Source organism: Uranotaenia lowii, chromosome 2, assembly GCF_029784155.1.
Source record: "Uranotaenia lowii strain MFRU-FL chromosome 2, ASM2978415v1, whole genome shotgun sequence".
Taxonomy (NCBI): Eukaryota; Metazoa; Arthropoda; class Insecta; order Diptera; family Culicidae; genus Uranotaenia; species Uranotaenia lowii.
Genome location: NC_073692.1, coordinates 361,494,472 through 361,513,019, shown reverse-complemented (window position 1 = coordinate 361,513,019; position 18,548 = coordinate 361,494,472). Strand labels below are relative to the sequence as shown.

Here is an 18,548-nt window from a genome sequence, read left to right as displayed (position 1 = left end):
AAGGAGGAGAATTTTGATGAAGGTTGAGTGTTTGATGAAGTTGAGTTGAATTTGTTTAAATGTTTTCTCAAATATTAAAAATAATTAAAATAAAAACCTACAGGACGTAATTTCTGATCAATATCAAATGAGAAACTAAATTTGATTATTTTTGTTTTATTGTATTTAATCGTGAATCTAGATAGAATCGTGATTATATTAAATCGTGAATAAATGGTTCAGATGAACAAAATTTCAAAATTTTCTACAATTTTTACCGAAAACACTGAAACGTTCAGTAATTTCAGCGAATGAACAGCGTATTACGCGCGATGATTCGAAACTCGCATCATCTCGCGTAGTACACAGTGTATCTTCAGCTGAAATCACCGAACGTTTAAAGGCTTTCGGTAAAAATTTTCGAAAATTTTACAGTTTTTGATAAATATTACTAACATTTCTATTAATCCACAAATTTCCGGTTCATCGGTAAATTATCGAGCTTTTTCAATTTTTTCAGAAACATTTACTGGTATTCCGGTAAAATTTATTGGTGTTTTGGTGGAAATTACAGGAATAACGGTAAAATTTACCGGTTTTTCAGTAAATATTACCGAACTTTTATAGCTTTCCTGTTGAAAAAGTCAAGCTATTAGTAACAGATGTTTCGATAATAATAACTGGTAATAATAATTACGTGGCGTAGAGGATAGCCTTCAAGTCTTCTAAGCCAGCAGGTATGAGAACGAATCCCGGTCACGGCATACATAGTAAATTTGCTGTGGATTCGTGGTTTTAGCATTTGTAAGATGCTAGCCATCATACCTTTGAAAGATGAACGCTTAAAGTTAAGAAAAAGGAACTTCTTCGAGGAAACATTAATTTCATTGAGATCCTGACAGTTTGCTTTTCAGGCCCGTCACTGAGAAGAATAGCTCAAATGTTATGAACCTTGTAATAAAATTTGATTCTACAAAATCAAACACAACACTTTCAGTAGCTAAAATATACTAAATTTGATGAATTTGGTACAGGGATATAAATTGTCGAATTTTTGTGTTTCCCGGCTTCGATATCTTCGCGGTCCTTAGTGTGATCAATTTGAAAACTAGTGATGTTAAAGGATTCATTCAGGGGAAAAATAGTTTTTTATTTTCGGTTTCAAATTGACAGATTGAATTTTCTGAAGTCAAGACGAATATGTATTTAATTTTTTCGACTTGGTTACAATGGTTGTACGAGCTGCTGGTAAACATGTGTTTTATTTTCGTCAAGAAAGTCTTGTTGTTATTGCTTGAAATTATATTAATAATTAACATTTTGTCCCGATAATTCTTGATTGGTCCCGAAATCGGAGAATTTTAGGAACAAGTTATATACTTCTTCTAACTGCTTATGAAAGAATTCGATCAACAGGATACCCAGCGAGAATATCATGCAAAATTTTTACGCAACATTTTTATCTAAAACCAAAACTCATTCCAGAAAAGGAATTTTCCATTTATTAGCCTCTAATCCCAACTAATTAATGTCGATTGTCCACAGCACCGAAACTCCGGGTGAGACTTCAAATCAGATTACCATCATCAGTGCTGGACACAAATTCCGTGCAAAACAGCAAGGATTACAACCAACCTCAGGCCGAATACGTGCGTTCGTTTGAATAGTGCGCGCGTTAAATCGTTACGCTTCCATACGCAAGAAGCATGGACTTCCGGTGTCCGAAGGATTTCCCGCCATTTTGGAACAATTGAAATGTGTAACTCGGAACCAATGGGCAGCTATAAAAACACAATCCATTTCCAACGGTTTCTCTGCAATTGCAGTTTTTGATAAACGACCCAGAAAATTAAATGCGATTTTTGAGGCCGCTCAATAATGACCGATCGCGCTTTGGGTGACCTTTTCTTTTTTTTTTGTTCTCCTGAGAAACCGAACGGCTGTCATCAAAGTGTTATTTATTCCGGAAAATCGTCCCGTTATGAATACATAGAACGACGTTGATGTTTTTGGCAAAAGTTTGGCCGACCCCTCGACCCCTGGGTTAGAGTTTTAAAATTTCCATCCGAAGGGTCAACCGATTTCCCCTTTCTTTTTTTTTTGCCGTTCTCACGTTGCTCCGGGATCAAAACTTTGGGAAAATGGTCAAAATTGCGTATTGTCTTTGCACGCCGGCGCCGCTGTGAGATCAACCATTTGACCCTCGCCTTGCCACATTGACCGACCTTTTGTCAACGCCTGAACTTCTTCCGGATGTTCTTCTTCCTCTGGTGACCCATTTCGAGCGACCTTTTCCACCAATTTACAGATCAATCAACGGGTCCTGGTCAGCTAGCTAGCGCAGCTTCTCCGGATTCGAAACAGAAAATCCTCCACGAAAAGGGGAATTTACGTTTGCGCACACCAAATATCCTTACAACAATGGGAACCGTGAGCATTGGCCTTAATTATGCCCGAATTCAGAACGGATTTTATGCTACAGATCTTTAGAAAAGCCGAAAATTTGAAATCGATGCCGAGAAATTCCGCAACATCTCACAAAGAAAAACTTTTCATCCGGGGAGGGGTCAAATGGCGTGAAAAGCTGCTGTCAATTAAAATTTATTGCCCAGCGCAAACTTTTATGGGGCACTGTGATTTTTTTTTTGTTTCCAAAAATAGGAGATTTTTGAAAAAGGAGTTTTATAACAAATGGTAATGCAACAATAATCGCTTGACCCCTCGCGTTGAATTTTGGGCCGGGCTTTCGATTGATATTGAGATGCGAAAGGAGGTCAAATTTTAAGCGGGTCGGGGCAGCTGGACTTCTAACGGTCTGTCCAAAAATTGGCGGAAAGTTTTTGATAGCGTTCGAGGTTTTAGTCAATTTCGCAAATTTTACCTAGGTATGAATAATTTCAGATTAAGATAAGATTTAATTAATATTTCACGAACTAACTTTTGCCCTTGTAATCTTCAAATCGTTTGGACTTGATTAAAATTATTAAAAGGAATTCTAAAACTAAAAAAAATATAATAACCAGAAAATAAAATAAAACTGCTGTAGCAATTATGTGAATATAGGAAGAATTGAGATAGAGTAATGCTGAAATAAGGCATAAACCAAACCAAAATCAAAACTGAATTGAAAAGTAAGAACCACATTATGTTGTATCAAAACAACACGAGAAACATAAAGTAAGAAATACAGAGTGACATTGAAGTTCCTGTAATTTTCTATATACACTGCCGGCCAAAAGTTTGGGATCATCCCCTCAATTTCATGAAAATTTCTATCGGCCATATCTCAGCCATTTTATTACATATAGAAATTCTTTTGATCTCATTCAAAAGATCGTGAGAAAAAACTTCTTTAAATGTATTTGACAAAGTGCAAATATTGAGTTTATATGACTTTAATTTAGCTTAAAGTTGGAAAATGTATTAAAACCGAATATAAATTCAAACCCGATCATCTCAGGGTGGAGTGGACCAAATTTCAAAATTCAAGTTGCATTCGGATCCTTTTTTCATACTTATTAAAATTAATTTGTTTGATTTTGTGCAAAAAAATTGCAATGTGCTTAAAATATATAAAAAAGCTACTTAAGTGATCGTCCAAAAGTTTGGGATCATCCCATAGTGTAGTGTAACGGTCTAATATTTGAGATCAGTTTTCTTAAACAAGCACTTTTATTTCACGCATATATCTGTTATCAAACAACGTATTCTTCATCTGGTTAGCTGATTTGGAAGCTAATGAGTTGAACTTGCTTTATGAATATTTAGTTGAAATATTTTTAAAGACTAACTTCTTTAGAAATTAAGCTAAAGTTTCATCATTTTCTGATGATTTTCACAAAATAGTCCGACCGTTAAATAAAATATGCAAATTTGTTTTGACCAGTTATTAGAAGTAACAATCTTAAAATCATATGATTTATGTTATCACTATTTGATGAAAATCATCAGAAAATGATGAAACTTTAGCTTAGGTTCTAAAGAAGTCTTCAAAAATATGTCATATCCTAAAAGCAAGTTCAACTCATTAGCTTTCAAATAAGCTTACCCAATGAAGAATGCGTTGTTTGATAATAGAGATTCACTTGAAATAAAAGTGCATGTTTTAGAAGACTGATCCCAAACTTTTAGCCTTTACACCATACTATGAGGTGATCCCAAAATTTTGGACGATGACTTAAGTAGCTATTTTATATATTTTAAGTACATTAAAAACTTTTCGAATAAAATTAACCAAATGTATTTTAATAAGTATGAAAAAAGGATTCGAATGCATTGCACGCAAATTTAATTCATATAAACTCAATATTTACACTTTGTCAAATACATTCAAAGAACGTATGGCTTACGCTCTTTTGAATGAGATCAAAATAGTTCTAATATGTATCAAAATGGCTAGATATGGCCGATAAAAATTTTCATGTTTTTGAGGAGGTGATCCCAAAATTTTAGCGGGCAGTGTATACTTCAACAACCTTAAACTTTTTTAACATACAATCGAATGGGATCTACCAAATAATAGTAACATCCATGGGAATCTTGGTTATCAGGTTGCAAGAATAGCTCAAAATACCTTCCTAAGACCTCCACACATTTTTCAGAAGTTGAGAATGGGGATACTTGATCCTTTTTTTTATTTGTATCATATCTTTTTGGAAAAATTTTGCAGATCACCATCTTTTGCATTTTCTGACAGCATGTTATTTCTTATTTATTTTCTGCAAAAGTTATATCGATACATGAACCCGTATATGAACAAGAAGTGTTTTCGTGGGACTAAAAAATTGTGATAATTTGAAAGTTATAGAAGACTTGATCCTTTATTTAGGAGACTTGATACTTTAATCCGAGAGTCCTTAGTTTTGGAAAAAGTCATGCAAAATCTAAAGATTAAAGTTCAGGTGACTTTACGGCTATATTAGTATTTATTTCACAGTTTCAAGTGTAAGACAAAAAGAATTCTAAAAGTTTGTCTACTACCCTTCATTCATTGCATACTTAAAGGCGCAATTTTCTTATTTTTAGATAACAGCATTTTTTTATTCCTTTTTATCAGGAATTTATTGAATAAATAATAGTAATTGAATGGATATTAAAAATTTTGTGATAAGCATTGATCAACATCCATTCAGAAGAAAACTTTAACTTCAAGGACCTCAGGAATGAACTGAACCCATAACATACATTTGGGAAGACTTTTTCTGAAAAAAATTGCGAGTTTACTATTGCTTTGAAAATATGACATTAAGATGGTTATATGATACTCTAACGATTGACATATCCAAATGAATATTTTTATGATAACTTTTTCGTTTGGGAACATTTAAAAGTGATAAAAAAGATCTTCAAGTCACATTTTGTTAGATTTTTCAAACAAAGTGCAAACGCAAACAATAAAAAAATTTGAAATTGTTTGAGTAACAAGATTGTTGTTTTGTTCTAGTTGGCAAGTTTTTCTAAAACATTTGATCTATTTAAAACATTCCAGTTTCGAGATAAAGCTGAGGAATCAAGTATTCTCATTCTCCCTTACCTATTTACACCGCCAGTGGTCAAATAACCTCTAACAGTCTTTCCTCTAAAAAACTCTTGTTGTTTAACCGATTTTTACAAAATTTAAAGTTTTGGAAAGCTTATAAAATATGTTTTCCAGACAATATTCAATCACAATCATTTATTTTAAAGTTATTCAAAGTCAAAGATTTTTATTTAAACCAGCTTCGGAAAAAAGCTGTAAGTCAGCAATTGAGAAAAAAATGTAAATGAATGTAAATACATAAGTGCTAATAATCATACTAAATTTCCGTTATAAGCTTTCAAAAAGTTAAATTTTGTAAAAACCGGTTCAGAAATAAGACAGTTTTAGAGGAAAAGTGTAAAGGGTCATTTGATCCCCGCTTCGGCTTACCGGTTTAAATATGTAGAGCACATACTTTTTACAAAAAAATGTGTATTTTGAAAAAAAAAATCATGTAGAAAACTTGCGAAAAATACAATTAGGTATAATAGAAGTTATAGTCGATTGAAGTTCAAAAAATTTCATTTGACCCCCTCCGGTACGTTTAGTTATAGAACGGAAAAAAAATGAAAAAAAAAAAACTTAGGGGAATGACGTTGCTTAGACTTCTTATTAACATTGATAGCAAACCCAAGGTGGATTCATATATACATACATACATTTTTTTATTAACATTGATAGCATTACACGAAAAAACACACAACCCAAAACCATAGCACCACTTCGAGTTTTAGTCTCAGCTAGAACTATATCTAGGCTTGACCTTCTGATAACGTGTTCGATTGTCACCACGAAGGTCGAGGTTCGATCTCGAGGACGGGCAAGTTTTTTCCAAAAAGTAATTGGATTACTTGAGTTACCATTTTGATGTATAATGTAGGAAAGAAGCAATCGAGCAGCAAATTGAACAAATCCCGGCAAACCAAAATTTGTCGAGTTTGGGATACGGCGCGTGGCGTCATGGCGGCACCATTAATTGAATATTGTAAATAATCAAAATAAGCAAATGATATAAACTGATGTGTAGGGTAAAATTGACATAGAAAGAGATTTTTCCCCCTCGTTTTACGATTTTTGGAAGCTGAATAAAAAAGCCGCTGGAAGCTGAATAGAAGGTCATTTAAACTTATTTTGGAACTTTAAGGTATCAATAATAACTTAAATTTAGAGCTGCATAGAACGTACTTCAGATTAATGATGGGGCTGAGTAAGCTGTTTCGTACCTGTTTTATGGGACTTTTGGTTACTTGGGTATTTGCTATGATACATGGTACTTTGAAATATATACCTACCTAATAATAGTTAAAATGGAACAAAGTTATGTAAATAACTGACAATTGTATAAAAATTTTCAGACAATAGCATTTTTCTTTGAATTGATAACACTAGTTTACAAAATTTTAAAAAAATCGTGAACTTGATTAACTGACCAACATTTTTAATGTAAAATCGGGCGCTGAATCCGAAAATGAAATTCAAAAAAATCTCAGTAGAACCGTTTTTGAGTTATGCTTCAAATATGAAATTTCGGAAAAATTAAAAAAGTTCTTGTACTTAGATTAAAATATCTCGGACGGCACAACAGTAATTCGAAATCCCTCTTTTGTATATTGAAGGTGAACAAATTTGCTATCGATTATCTGAACACTGTTTTTGCGTTTGACCAACAGTATTGTTGATATTAGTGACTTTATGAGAGAAAAATTTATAAAAAACGCATATTTTTAGAGAAAATTTTGTTTCAACGAAAGTTTTAGACTCAATGGTAACATTTAAAAAATCTGATTTTCTTCTGCCCTTAAATGTTAATTCTTAACAAGGATTTCAAGTGGTTGTTTATCAAAATCGGTTGAAAATTGAAGAAGTTATGGCTACTTTACCATAACTGTATTTTTTGCAATTTTTAATAATTTAACAAACCGCAGTACACTTATAATAGTATAGGAAGAATAACACATGGTAAATCTCACTCGCTCCAAGTCAAAATTATTTATTAGCTTACCAGAAGGTCACATGCCAAGTTTCAGGAAGATCTGACCATAGGGAGGGGTTGCTAAGTCTCAAACGTGAATAAAATTTTGAGGTATTTTGCCCGGAAGGAACGAAAAATACTGGTTTTTCATCAATAACTTTTTTCATCACTGGCCGATTGTTTTTTATGGTTGATTTTCTTAAAGCCTAGGTTGAGACAATTATTTCACCCGAAGATTGCAACACAATTGGACTTGAAGTAAAAAAGTTATTGAAGTTCAAAGGCCGCAAATTTTGTCCAACACGCAATGAGTACTTTTTACGCATTGCGTTTTATACGAGAATTTTTGACCAAAATACAATCTTTGAACCGCAATAACTTTTCTGTTTCAAATCCAATCGAGTTACAGTCTTCGGGTGAAATATTTGTCTCAACTTAGACTTTAAGAAAATTAACCATAAAAAACAATCAGATAGTGATGAAAGAAGTTATTGTTGAAAAACCAGTGTTTTTCGTTCCTTCCGAGCAAAATACCTCAAAATTTGATTCACGTTTGAGAATCAAGCAACCCCTTCCTATGGTCAGATCTTCCTGAAACTTGGCATGTGACCTTCTGACAAGCTAATAAATAATTTAGACTTGAAGCGGGTGAAATTTATCATGTTTCATTCTTCCTATACTATGATAAGTGTACTGCGTTTCTTTAAATTATGAAAAACTACAAAAAATACTATTATAGTAAAGTAGCCATAACTTCTTCAATTTTCAACCGATTTTGATAAATAACCACTTGAAATCTTTGTTTTAAATTGACAATCAAGCGCAAAAGAAAATCATATTTTTCAAATGCTACCGTCGAGTCTAAAACTTTCGTTGAAACAAAATTTTCTCTAAAAATATGCGTTTTTTATAAATTTTTCTCTCATAAAGTCACTAATATCAACGATACTGTTGGTCTAACGCAAAAACAGTGTTCAGATGATCGATAGCAAATTTATTCACCTTCAATATGCAAAAGAGGGGTTTCAAATTACTGTTATGCCGTCCGAGATATTTTAATCTAAGTTCATGAACTTTTTTATTTTTTTCGAAATTTCATATTTGGAGCATAACTCAAAAACGGTTCTACTGAGATTTTTTTGAATTTCATTTTCGGATTCAGCGTCCGATTTCACATTAGAAATGACCTTCAGTTTACTGAGTTCAAAAATGCTGTAAACTAGTGTAATTAACAAAATTATGAGAGAAATATACACTGCTGTATTAATGTAAATTACTATATTTGGCTTTTCATCATATCTAGAGGTAATATACAATGGGCAGTTTTAACGATTTAAAATCAAAATTGGATGATATTTTTGCTTTGTGTGACCTTGTTTTGTGCAATTCGAACAAAAATCCAAACAATATGACTTGTCACCACAAAAATATGAAGTCTGTTAAATTATTTATTAATTGTTTAACGTAAGTAAAGAAAATATTACATTGTTTGCTTTCCACAAAAAGGATCGATGAAAATTGTTATTCAATGCTCATTATTTATGGTCCAGATCAAAAAATCCAAGGCAAAAATTTGTTTCGTATGAACCCGAAGAATCGATCTTCAATCTAAAGCACTTTTTTAATAAAAAATAAATGGTAAACATCGAACAAATTAATGGTTTTAAATACCATTCTATATAATACTGCCAAATTTTCATAACTTTTTTAGTATGCAAGCATCCTGTGTACGTACATACACGGAGCTTTTTTAGTGAGGTTAAGCGCAATAGCCTACCTGTTATTCTCCTTGTTCTATGGTTGTGATCAAGGTTTCAGATATTCGTTCAGAAATCAGAATGGTTTTTCAAATCCGATCCTAGTCAACAAAGAATTCATTCCACTACATAGAAAATTCGCAAATTCGCAAACAAATTGATTCGGGGTAAAGCCAGAGTAACCAATTACTGAAAACCGGGAGGAAAAAAATCAACAAGGAACGCTAGGCACCATAAACAGGACGGAAAATCATAAAGCATATAAAGTTAACTAAGAAGGCGCCCTTCAGTTGCATGTCTTGATTCGTTCGATTATATATTCTGTGGTCTGTCACACCGCTTCTGTGACGAAACTTTGCTCAAAATTCTATATTAATTTACAGATTTTTTTTTTGTGATTTTGGCAACCTTGATTGTGGTATTACATAAAACGGAATGTTCGCAATTTGAATATGGGTTTGATGTTATATAACAATGATTATAATAAAAAATACATCAGGATCTTTTTTTTTGACTTAACAACTTATTGAAATAAGTGCACTTTTTTTTTAGTTGGTAACCACAGGTGGTAAATCCCGGTTTACGGATTGTATTCCAAGGCACGGCGAGCCACCGCGTCCCCCAGTTTGCTACTCTGGGTCCATGGGTACAATGGGAAGACTCATGATATACTCCGTGTTTACCCCCTACTCCCTAAACTCCACCTGGGGCCGCAGACCTGGTTCTCACCTCGAACTGTTTAGTACACTATGCTTCAATAGTGGGAGGTCTATTTGCGCTAATGCGCTCCAAGGCAATACTCATTAACGAGACCACTTTCAGCAAAACCTCTCATCCTTACGACTCGACGCCTGAACTCTCCCCTAACGACTTGAGAACCGACATCTCCTCGCGATGACTCGAGTTTCCCACACAAACCTCTCCTCTTCGCGACTTGAGGCCTGATCCCTCCTCTAACGACTCGACATCCGACCCCTCCTCGCATTGACTCGAGGTTTACCTCTCCTCTGCACGATTAAAGGCCCGATCACTCCTCTAACGACTTGAAATCTGACCTCTCCTCGTAATGACTCGAGGTGACCACTTGTCCCCCTCCTCTTGTTGATAGGGGGCCTGATCCCTCCTCTTACGACTCGAGACCCGACCCCTTATGATAAAGACTCGGGGTTGACCACACAAACCTCTCCGCCTGAAGATTTGAGGCCTGACCTCTCCTCTAACGACTCTTCATGGTTCGAGGTTTGCCACCTTGCCCGTCGTGTGCCAGATCGAGAGCAGCTTTTCCTGGACTCGCGCCTGTCACGGCACACGCGCGGGACTTAACGCAACGACTCGGATGATTCCCGACGAAGACGTCATCCTACACCGACTCGAATGGCTCGCCCGGCGTCGAGAGCCACTCTACCCGTGGGTATTCCCCGAACGTGGAATAACCCTTTCCCAACGATTTCCACTGCGAAGAAGGTCAAGTCTTATCCCCGCAGCTTCTGTCGTTGAGAACCGCTCTACTCGGATACTCCCCGAAGGTGGAGCATCCTACACACGAACGCGGCGCACCCACGGCATCCGCTACGCAGAAGGTATTGTCTTATCTTTGTAACTTCAAACCGTGGGGTCGGACGCACTCTACTCGACAGCCCCCCGTCGATGGGGTCAGTCTACTCCGACCGTTGTCCGGTCTTCTTTATCCCCCTTGGTTGGCAACCCTAGGATTTTTGGCCCGCGGATTTTCCTGCCCGTTGTGTGCCAAATCGAGAGCAGCTTATCCTAGACTCGCGCCTGTCACGGCATACATTCGGGACTTGGAACGCTACGACTCGGATGTTTCCCGACGGTGACGACATCCTACACCGACTCGAGAGGCTCGCCCGGCGTCGAGAGCCTCTCTACCCGTGGGTATCCCCCGACAGTGGTTAACCCTCTTCCTTTGAGGTCCGCTACGAGGAAAGTGCAGTCTTATCCCCGCAGTTTTCCCCTTCCCACTTCCAACTTCACCGTGCCTTCTTCCGATCCAGCTTCCGATGTGCGGAACCAGACGATGGGTCCACCTTCCTCTCGCTGAGCTGTCCCACAGCTGCTGCCAGTTGGACATCGAGTCCTCATTGGCGAGATCTCGTTCGTTGGGCGAGTCTTTGTTGTCGTAGCAGTAGACATCCTCCTATAGCAAAACCGGAATGGGCATGACACCTGCCACTACACAGGCGGCTTCGGACGATATGGTCCGGTATCCGCTGATAACCTTCTAAGTCGCTGCAGGTTACAGTTTCTTCCCAGGGCCTTTCTCCAGGCCACTGCCCCGTACCGCAAGATTGATGTGGTCACACTTGCCAGGATTCTCCTTTCACTACTTTGGATTGCCGAGGAGTTCAGCATCATCCGTGTGAGTGCGGGCGTGGCCATTGCCGCTCTGTTGCACACGTAGTCGATTTGGCTGAGCTGAGTTCAACGGTCCAATCGCAATGGTACCTGTTTGGGGTGAGATTAGGTTGGTGATTAGCACCATCTCGGTTTTGTGGTGGGTTAGACGCAGGCTCTTGAAGTGCATCCAGATTTCCACTGCCTGGATAGCTACCGTGGCCAGTAGCTCAACCTCCGCTGTTGAGGAGCCTCTCGCCAAGAGGACTAAATCATCCGCAAATCCTACGAGTTCAGCTCCCGATGGTAGGCTCATTCGTAGGAGTTCGTCGTAAGTGATGCTCCACAGAACCGGGCCAAGTATTGACCCCTGATATAAGTACACTATAATAGGCAAAACTAGTAGCGCCCTGGTAGAATTGTATGGGATTTTCATTGTAATAAATTCCTCAAAAAATTTATCGGAACTTCAGTGTTGAAGATTTAAGGCGTATGGTTGATTTCATTTTCTCAAAGAGACCAAAACTTTCATCATGTTTAGTAGGACCTTACTTCGACCCCGCCAAATCGTATTCACACGCGGATTCTGTGTTCAATGAGCATTCGATCGGAAGACTACTTACAATTATTCATCATTTGTAACACGTTAAACATCCGTACGATTACTGCTCGATTAAGACAGTGAACTTTTTCAGTGAAAGTCTTACAATCGAAATTAGGTACAAAAAATATAGTTGACAATTTGTTTAAAATTCGGCTTACGGATTAATTTAAGTGCCTTCTGCATATTTTACCAATAGGAGGAAATAACTACGCCATCTGTCGCATCTTTAAACCAACTTGTTGCTGCTAAGAGATGACGGTACAGTAACGAGCCTGATTTTCGGGCTGGTCGTAATAGAATTATACAGAGTAAACAAAATATAAGAAAAATTTAAATGAAAAGTTTAGTCATTATAGTCATAAAGGTAAATATGAGTGTATGGACTCAGGTACTTCCTTAATTCCAAATCAATGAATTTATAACACAAACACAAAAGACTTGTCTTGTTTTTAAACTCTCTATCACCTTCTGATAAAACGGAATATCTAAATAGTTTTGCGAGTATTTGCAAACCAAATCAAAACGACCATTCAGTTGGGTGAAACTTCCAGAAGGAACTGGAAACGAAAATAGAAAGGGAAAAACTCGGAAATATAAGAAACTTACGGAAAAAATGTTGTGTTTTTGATAATCAACGAACAATAAGTGAGCAATATTCTTGGAACAAAAGTTTTTGATTGCTCCAATAGGTTTTAAAATCAACATATTCTGAAATCTCAAACATGTTTCTTTCGATCCGAGCCAACTGCTAGTTTCGCGCTTATGAAATTTTATGTGAGTCTTTTTTTCTGGTCGTGAGGTTTGACAGCTCTCAGCGCTAGTGGTGACATCTTTTTGTAAAATAGTTTCTTCCAACGGTCCATTGATTATATACTTTTATTTATGTTTATAAATAACGTTTTGTTTCAAGGTTTTTTCGAAAAAAACTCAATGTTGGGCGTTTATTTTCGAACATGTAAGTTTCTGAAAAATAAATTTATTTGTTGTAGTGTTAATGCTCTTCTAACTTCTGTATAGTATTATATTTCTTTCTGTGAACATATTTTTATAATAACTACTACTAGTCACTTCCACGATCACTAATAAAGTCAGTAGCTTAACCCATTACTCAGTGGGAACGTAACCATACTAACTTTCGTCGGCCCTTCATCATCCACTGGTTCCGGGAGCGAAGGCTGCCTATCAGATTTCTTCCACTTATTCCACAAATTCAGGGCCGGTCTCAAAAGACAGTAGTACAGCAGCTCGATAACGCTAACCAAACTAAATCCCATAAACAATCCCAACAGCCCTCCACAATTGGCCACAAAATCCGTCAGGGTGTATAGCTCACTTCGTCTGGAGGCCAGGAACGAAGACTTCTTGAAGTAGATGTTCAACCGGGTGATGTCACTAGGAAAAAATTGTAAGTGATATTTGGTAGGGAAACAATTGTGTCGTAAAGATCTTACCCTCCGTAATCTTCCAACTGTTTGAAGGAAGATCTTCTACCGGAAGTTTTGCTGGATTCAGATTCCGTAACTTCAAACTCGTACTGGTAGGAAATGCAAGCCGGCAGACAGTTACAGCTGGCCCAAAAAGTCGGTTTACCCTCATCATTTGGGAGACTCATCTCTGTAAGTTCTTTTTCCGCCTCGATAACACACTTGATGTTACTCATTTCGCACTCAGCCGTGTCATTAGTGTGTGGCATTGAAAAACGGACGCAGCCACACCGTTGAAGAGTGTATCGGGTGAGGCACTCAAGTTCACAATTTTTCTGATTGTAGATCTGGAAGTACTCGAGCTGCCGATCCTGATTGAAGATACATTGTCTTCTTTCTGGACTCGTCTTTCGAAGTTTGCTGGAAGTTGTTATAACGTGGGGTTTGAGGACTATGTTGACTTCATAGTTCTCCTGAACCAGAATGTAGCTTTTCATAACCCTGGGATAGACATCGGGAGGATGTATAAACACTTTAAACCCCTTGGTAGCACTCCGACAATCGAAATCGTTTTCGAAAATATCACTGGCCAGAACCATTACCAATCCTTCCTGAGGACTAGCTCCCAAGGCACGAAACGGAAACGCTTCAAAGCCAGCACTCGGTGGATATCCAGATTCCCGGGACCAGTTTGTAGATGGCGCCTTCCAGCCGTTCAAATTCTGCAAAAACTGCGGCCTCAGAAGATCCGATTGATCCAGCCCGTTAAAGGTGAAGCAGATCCCTTCTTCGGTCATACTTCGGAGGAACCAATCCTCGCAATCGTCTAGATTATTGCGCACCTTACAGTGACCCATCACGTCGTCCTCGGTGAGCGCCAAATCTTCAATCAACGTCGAATAGCTGAGATTGCTGGTTTTATTGGGTAAATGAAGCTTCAGATAGAACATATTGTCCAGGAACGACTGATCACAAACCTGTGCCATTGCTAGCATGTCATCAATCCTTAAAAGAAAGAAAAAACAAAACCCAATTAACCCATCTCACAAACTGCGAACCACTTCACAAACCTATCAGTGTCATTCGTCCACGAAGTTTTATTGATGAAAGCTTCCAGCTCCTGGCTAAAGTTGAGCCGCTCGGGAGTTGCCTTAATCTGGGGACAAATCGTTATCGCCGGAAATGGAATCTCCCAAATCGGAGTGTAACCTTCGGCAAAACTCAAAATCACCGGCTTTTCGTCCCATTTTTGGTAGATCTGCCCGATGTAGAATACACAACCAATAATCGAGGTACACAGAACGACCGTCCAGATCAACCGCTCCAGATTGGACTTCTTCTCCAGATACTGAATTCCATGAATGGAAGTGTTGCAGCAAAACTCCTGGAAAAGTGATTTCTGCATCCTTTCGCTGGGACAGGTTTTTGCGGAATGGCACTTCCTATCGGGACCGTGTCATCAAAGTGGGGCTTGGGCTTGGGAGTTTGCTTTAACCCTTGGATAGTTTTCCCATAATGGACCTAAACAAACAAGGAGTTGTCCAAAGACTAATGGAATTATTAAGGGTTAAAAGTAATAGAGCACCGTGCCCGGTGTGGTCGAAGTGATTAATTTGCACGGGGAAACATGCAACAACTTAACATCGACGTGCACGTCCTCGTGCATGTAATTAGAGTAATGTTGAAATATGCTTTCACCGGAAGTGTTGCTGGGCCCATTCTGGGCGGAAATTTCCTTTGCAGTTCATTGAAGTCTGTTAGAAAAAAATGTGGGGTACAATGGGGTAGGAATAGCATCTTACGTATATTTTTATTAAATACTTTTGATGGAATAAAAATAGAATAAATTTTCATTAAACTGTAAAAAAACATAATAAATGTATTAGGGTGGCAAAAACTGGCCTGAGTTAAATTTTAGCTCAATCGGACTTGATTTAGGGATGTTTCATAGCTCTGAAAGTTTTGGTTTTATTACCTTCAAAAATCACCAATGGTGGGACCAAAGAAAAATGGAAAAATCGAAATTTCAATTTTGTTGCCAAATGACTTAAACATGCATAAAATTTCGAAATCTTGTGTTATCTCTAAATAAATTATGTCACAAGTCAACTTAAAAAAAATTAATATCTCCTAAGAGGGGTAAAAAATTCGGAAAGTTCCCAATTTAAATTTTGATGCCGAATGAATTTGAAATGCATAAAAAGTCGAGATTTGATAATGTCTCGAAAAAAAAATTTTAGCGAAAAAATCAACATTCTGGATCTTCGGCCGTTTTTCGGAATTCCAACTTAGTGCCAGAAAGTCACATACATTTCTAATTCATTTGACATCAACATTAAAATTTCGATTTTTAAAGTCGATTTTTGACAAAAAAAAAATCCTGATAATACCAGATTTCGAAATTTCAAGCGTTTGAAAGTCATTTGTCATAAAAATTTGAATTTACATTTTTCCGATTCCCTTTGGTGATTTTTTAGGAACAAAAATCCGAAACTTCGAACATTTCGAGACACCCCTACATCAAGTCCGATTGAGCTAAAATTTTGCACAGATCAGTTTTTTGGGCAAATCTACAAAATGTTTATGCCACCCTAACATGAATTCATCCGAATATGTTAGGTAGTCACCCGAGAAGAATCCAACTTTACAAAGTAATCGAAATGTATTAAAGTACTCCTTGTAAACCTGATTTTTAGAAATTAGTTATCTTATTCGTTCGCGTTTCAAGGAGAAAATATGGTAAAATAAAAAAACTCTCATAAAAATAACTATGTACCTAGTTATTGAACAACAAAAATATGTGTTAGAAGAAAAGAAACTTTGCTCAGCCTTTCAATTTGTTATTATCTGAATTTAATCTTCTTTGCGTTTTCAGAATGAACATTGTTTACACCACCGTACTCTATTCTAAATGTTCACTCACCTTGAGATAGGATGTTGATTCCGATCCATTACCATTTCATTAACTCTTGTTGATTGTGGTAAAAATAACTGATTTTTTTTTTTAAAGAAATGAAATAGATTAACTAATGCTGATTTAAGATAATATTCATTAAGAAAAATCATGCCAGTTACGAGATCAACCTATTGTTACTTATAATCTTGGCTCATTAGTTATACTGATTTGTGAACCCAACACTTAACTGTGACAGGCGAGTAATGAATATTAACAAAAAGCTATGAACCAGATCATCTGGTGTCTGCGAGTGCTAGATTGTCAGAAGTCTGTGTTTTTTTGCCAGTTCACCAGCGACATTTCTATAAATTTTATTTAAATGGACAATATCGCCACTACACGCTGGGCCACTTTCAACCATTAATGTTTGAAAAATAACCATAATGGCAGTTTTGTGGATTAAGCCGTTTTCAGCGAAAATTCATAAAATGAGATTTCAGAGAGAACTTGCACTATGGTTATTTTTCAATCGTGCTCTCAAATATGGATAATGCTTGAAAAATAATCGTTTTTGGGAAAAGATTCATTCTTTTCGAAATAAATGGAACGTTTTCGTAAAAATAATTATTGGATTATGCATTTATTTGAACATCAAGTTCAACTTATTGACCGCATCACTTATAATAATCAGTCTTCTGACATTCAGTCGAAAGTGGCATCCATCCAGTTCATATCCGGTTCACTACAAAACTTCGAATTTTTTTTGCAATCCTTCCACATTCCTGTGAGTCTCATGATGAGTTTATGAGCACCATCAAAGTTGAACCTGGAGTAGACAAACCAGCTTAATTTGGATTCAACATCATCGGAAGTTATCCGGAATCGCTCTTCAATCAACTGTGCCATATAATGAGTCTCTGTTGAAATTCGCATCGTTCCTAAAATTAGAGGAAATAAATCAAATTTGATTTGGATACAAAACTAATCTCTGCATTGTCTCAGGCTGATTGGAGCTTGCGTGGTCAGATTCGTACGAACTATTTCAACTGAACCTTAGACCAACCACAAAATTCAATCGTTTTAAATGGGGGGCTTTTTCTCAATATCAGGGAGCCGGAAGACCATTCCTTTAACTCTCCCGGACAAGCCCAACTAGATTCATTTTTTAAGCTAAAAAAACTTACCTTTAGAAATATCTTGAAATTGTTATTCTGCATCCGGGTCGACAATTTTCGTTTTCGGGTGTGACTTTTCAGGCGGCTGTGCTTTCTTAATTTCTGTTTCCAGTTTCCAAGTCGCGGAGGAGGATTGCTCATTCTATTTTCTTCCATAGCGAGCACTCGGAACCAAATCGCTTGACCTAAATATTCGATATAATCAGATACCAACTTTATTAAGAATAACCTTTCACCTCATCGATACTTACAATACAATTGTTTCATTGGAGCCGGCAGCTCATACTTCCCTATTTCTTGTAGTAAACTTGGCGATACCGTAAAAAAACAGGAAAAACCTAAGCCGACACCACTGACGCGTGACAAAATTTACGAAGAAATCAAAAACAAAGATAAATTTTCAGTCATTAAAATGCTGAATTTTTAACCATTTTACAAGTTTTCTGCAGAACTTTCTAAATGGTTGAAATTTAACGATTGGCTATGGTTAAAAAACAACAATTTTTGAAGTTCAAAGAGAAAAACCAAAAAACGGTTAAAAACTCGAAAATGGTTATAAAAAACGAGCGTGTACGCAAACCTTGGCGATTATATGCACGTTGAGCCAGGCTAAACCATTTGTGCTTGAAAATTAACCATAATGGTAGTTTTTCTGAGATAACTCATTTTACGACTTAATCGTGATTTCTGAGAAAACTTGGATTACGGTTATTTTTTAACCGTTTGCTAATGGTAGATGAATCCATGAATCTTGCCATTTGCTCATGCACACGCTCGGCCATATTGAACCATTTATGCTTGAAAAATAACCATAATGGCAGTTTTGTGGATCAAGTCGTTTTATGAGTTTTCAGTGAAAACTCATAAA

General features: G+C 36.8%; 2 protein-coding genes across 13 annotated transcripts in view; one reads left to right on the top strand and one right to left on the bottom strand.

Moving 5' to 3' along the window:
- Window positions 1–18,548, top strand: part of LOC129747966 (whirlin) — a 427,024-nt gene that overhangs the window by 241,348 nt on the left and 167,128 nt on the right. The window lies entirely within an intron of this gene.
- LOC129747969 (pickpocket protein 28-like) lies at window positions 13,186–15,070 on the bottom strand. Its single transcript, XM_055742412.1, has 3 exons — window positions 14,680–15,070; window positions 13,637–14,614; window positions 13,186–13,577 (listed from the first exon to the last, which is right to left on the bottom strand). Exons 1-3 carry the CDS (start codon window positions 15,012–15,014, stop codon window positions 13,274–13,276), a joined length of 1,617 nt encoding a protein of 538 aa, XP_055598387.1. The 5' UTR covers window positions 15,015–15,070; the 3' UTR covers window positions 13,186–13,273.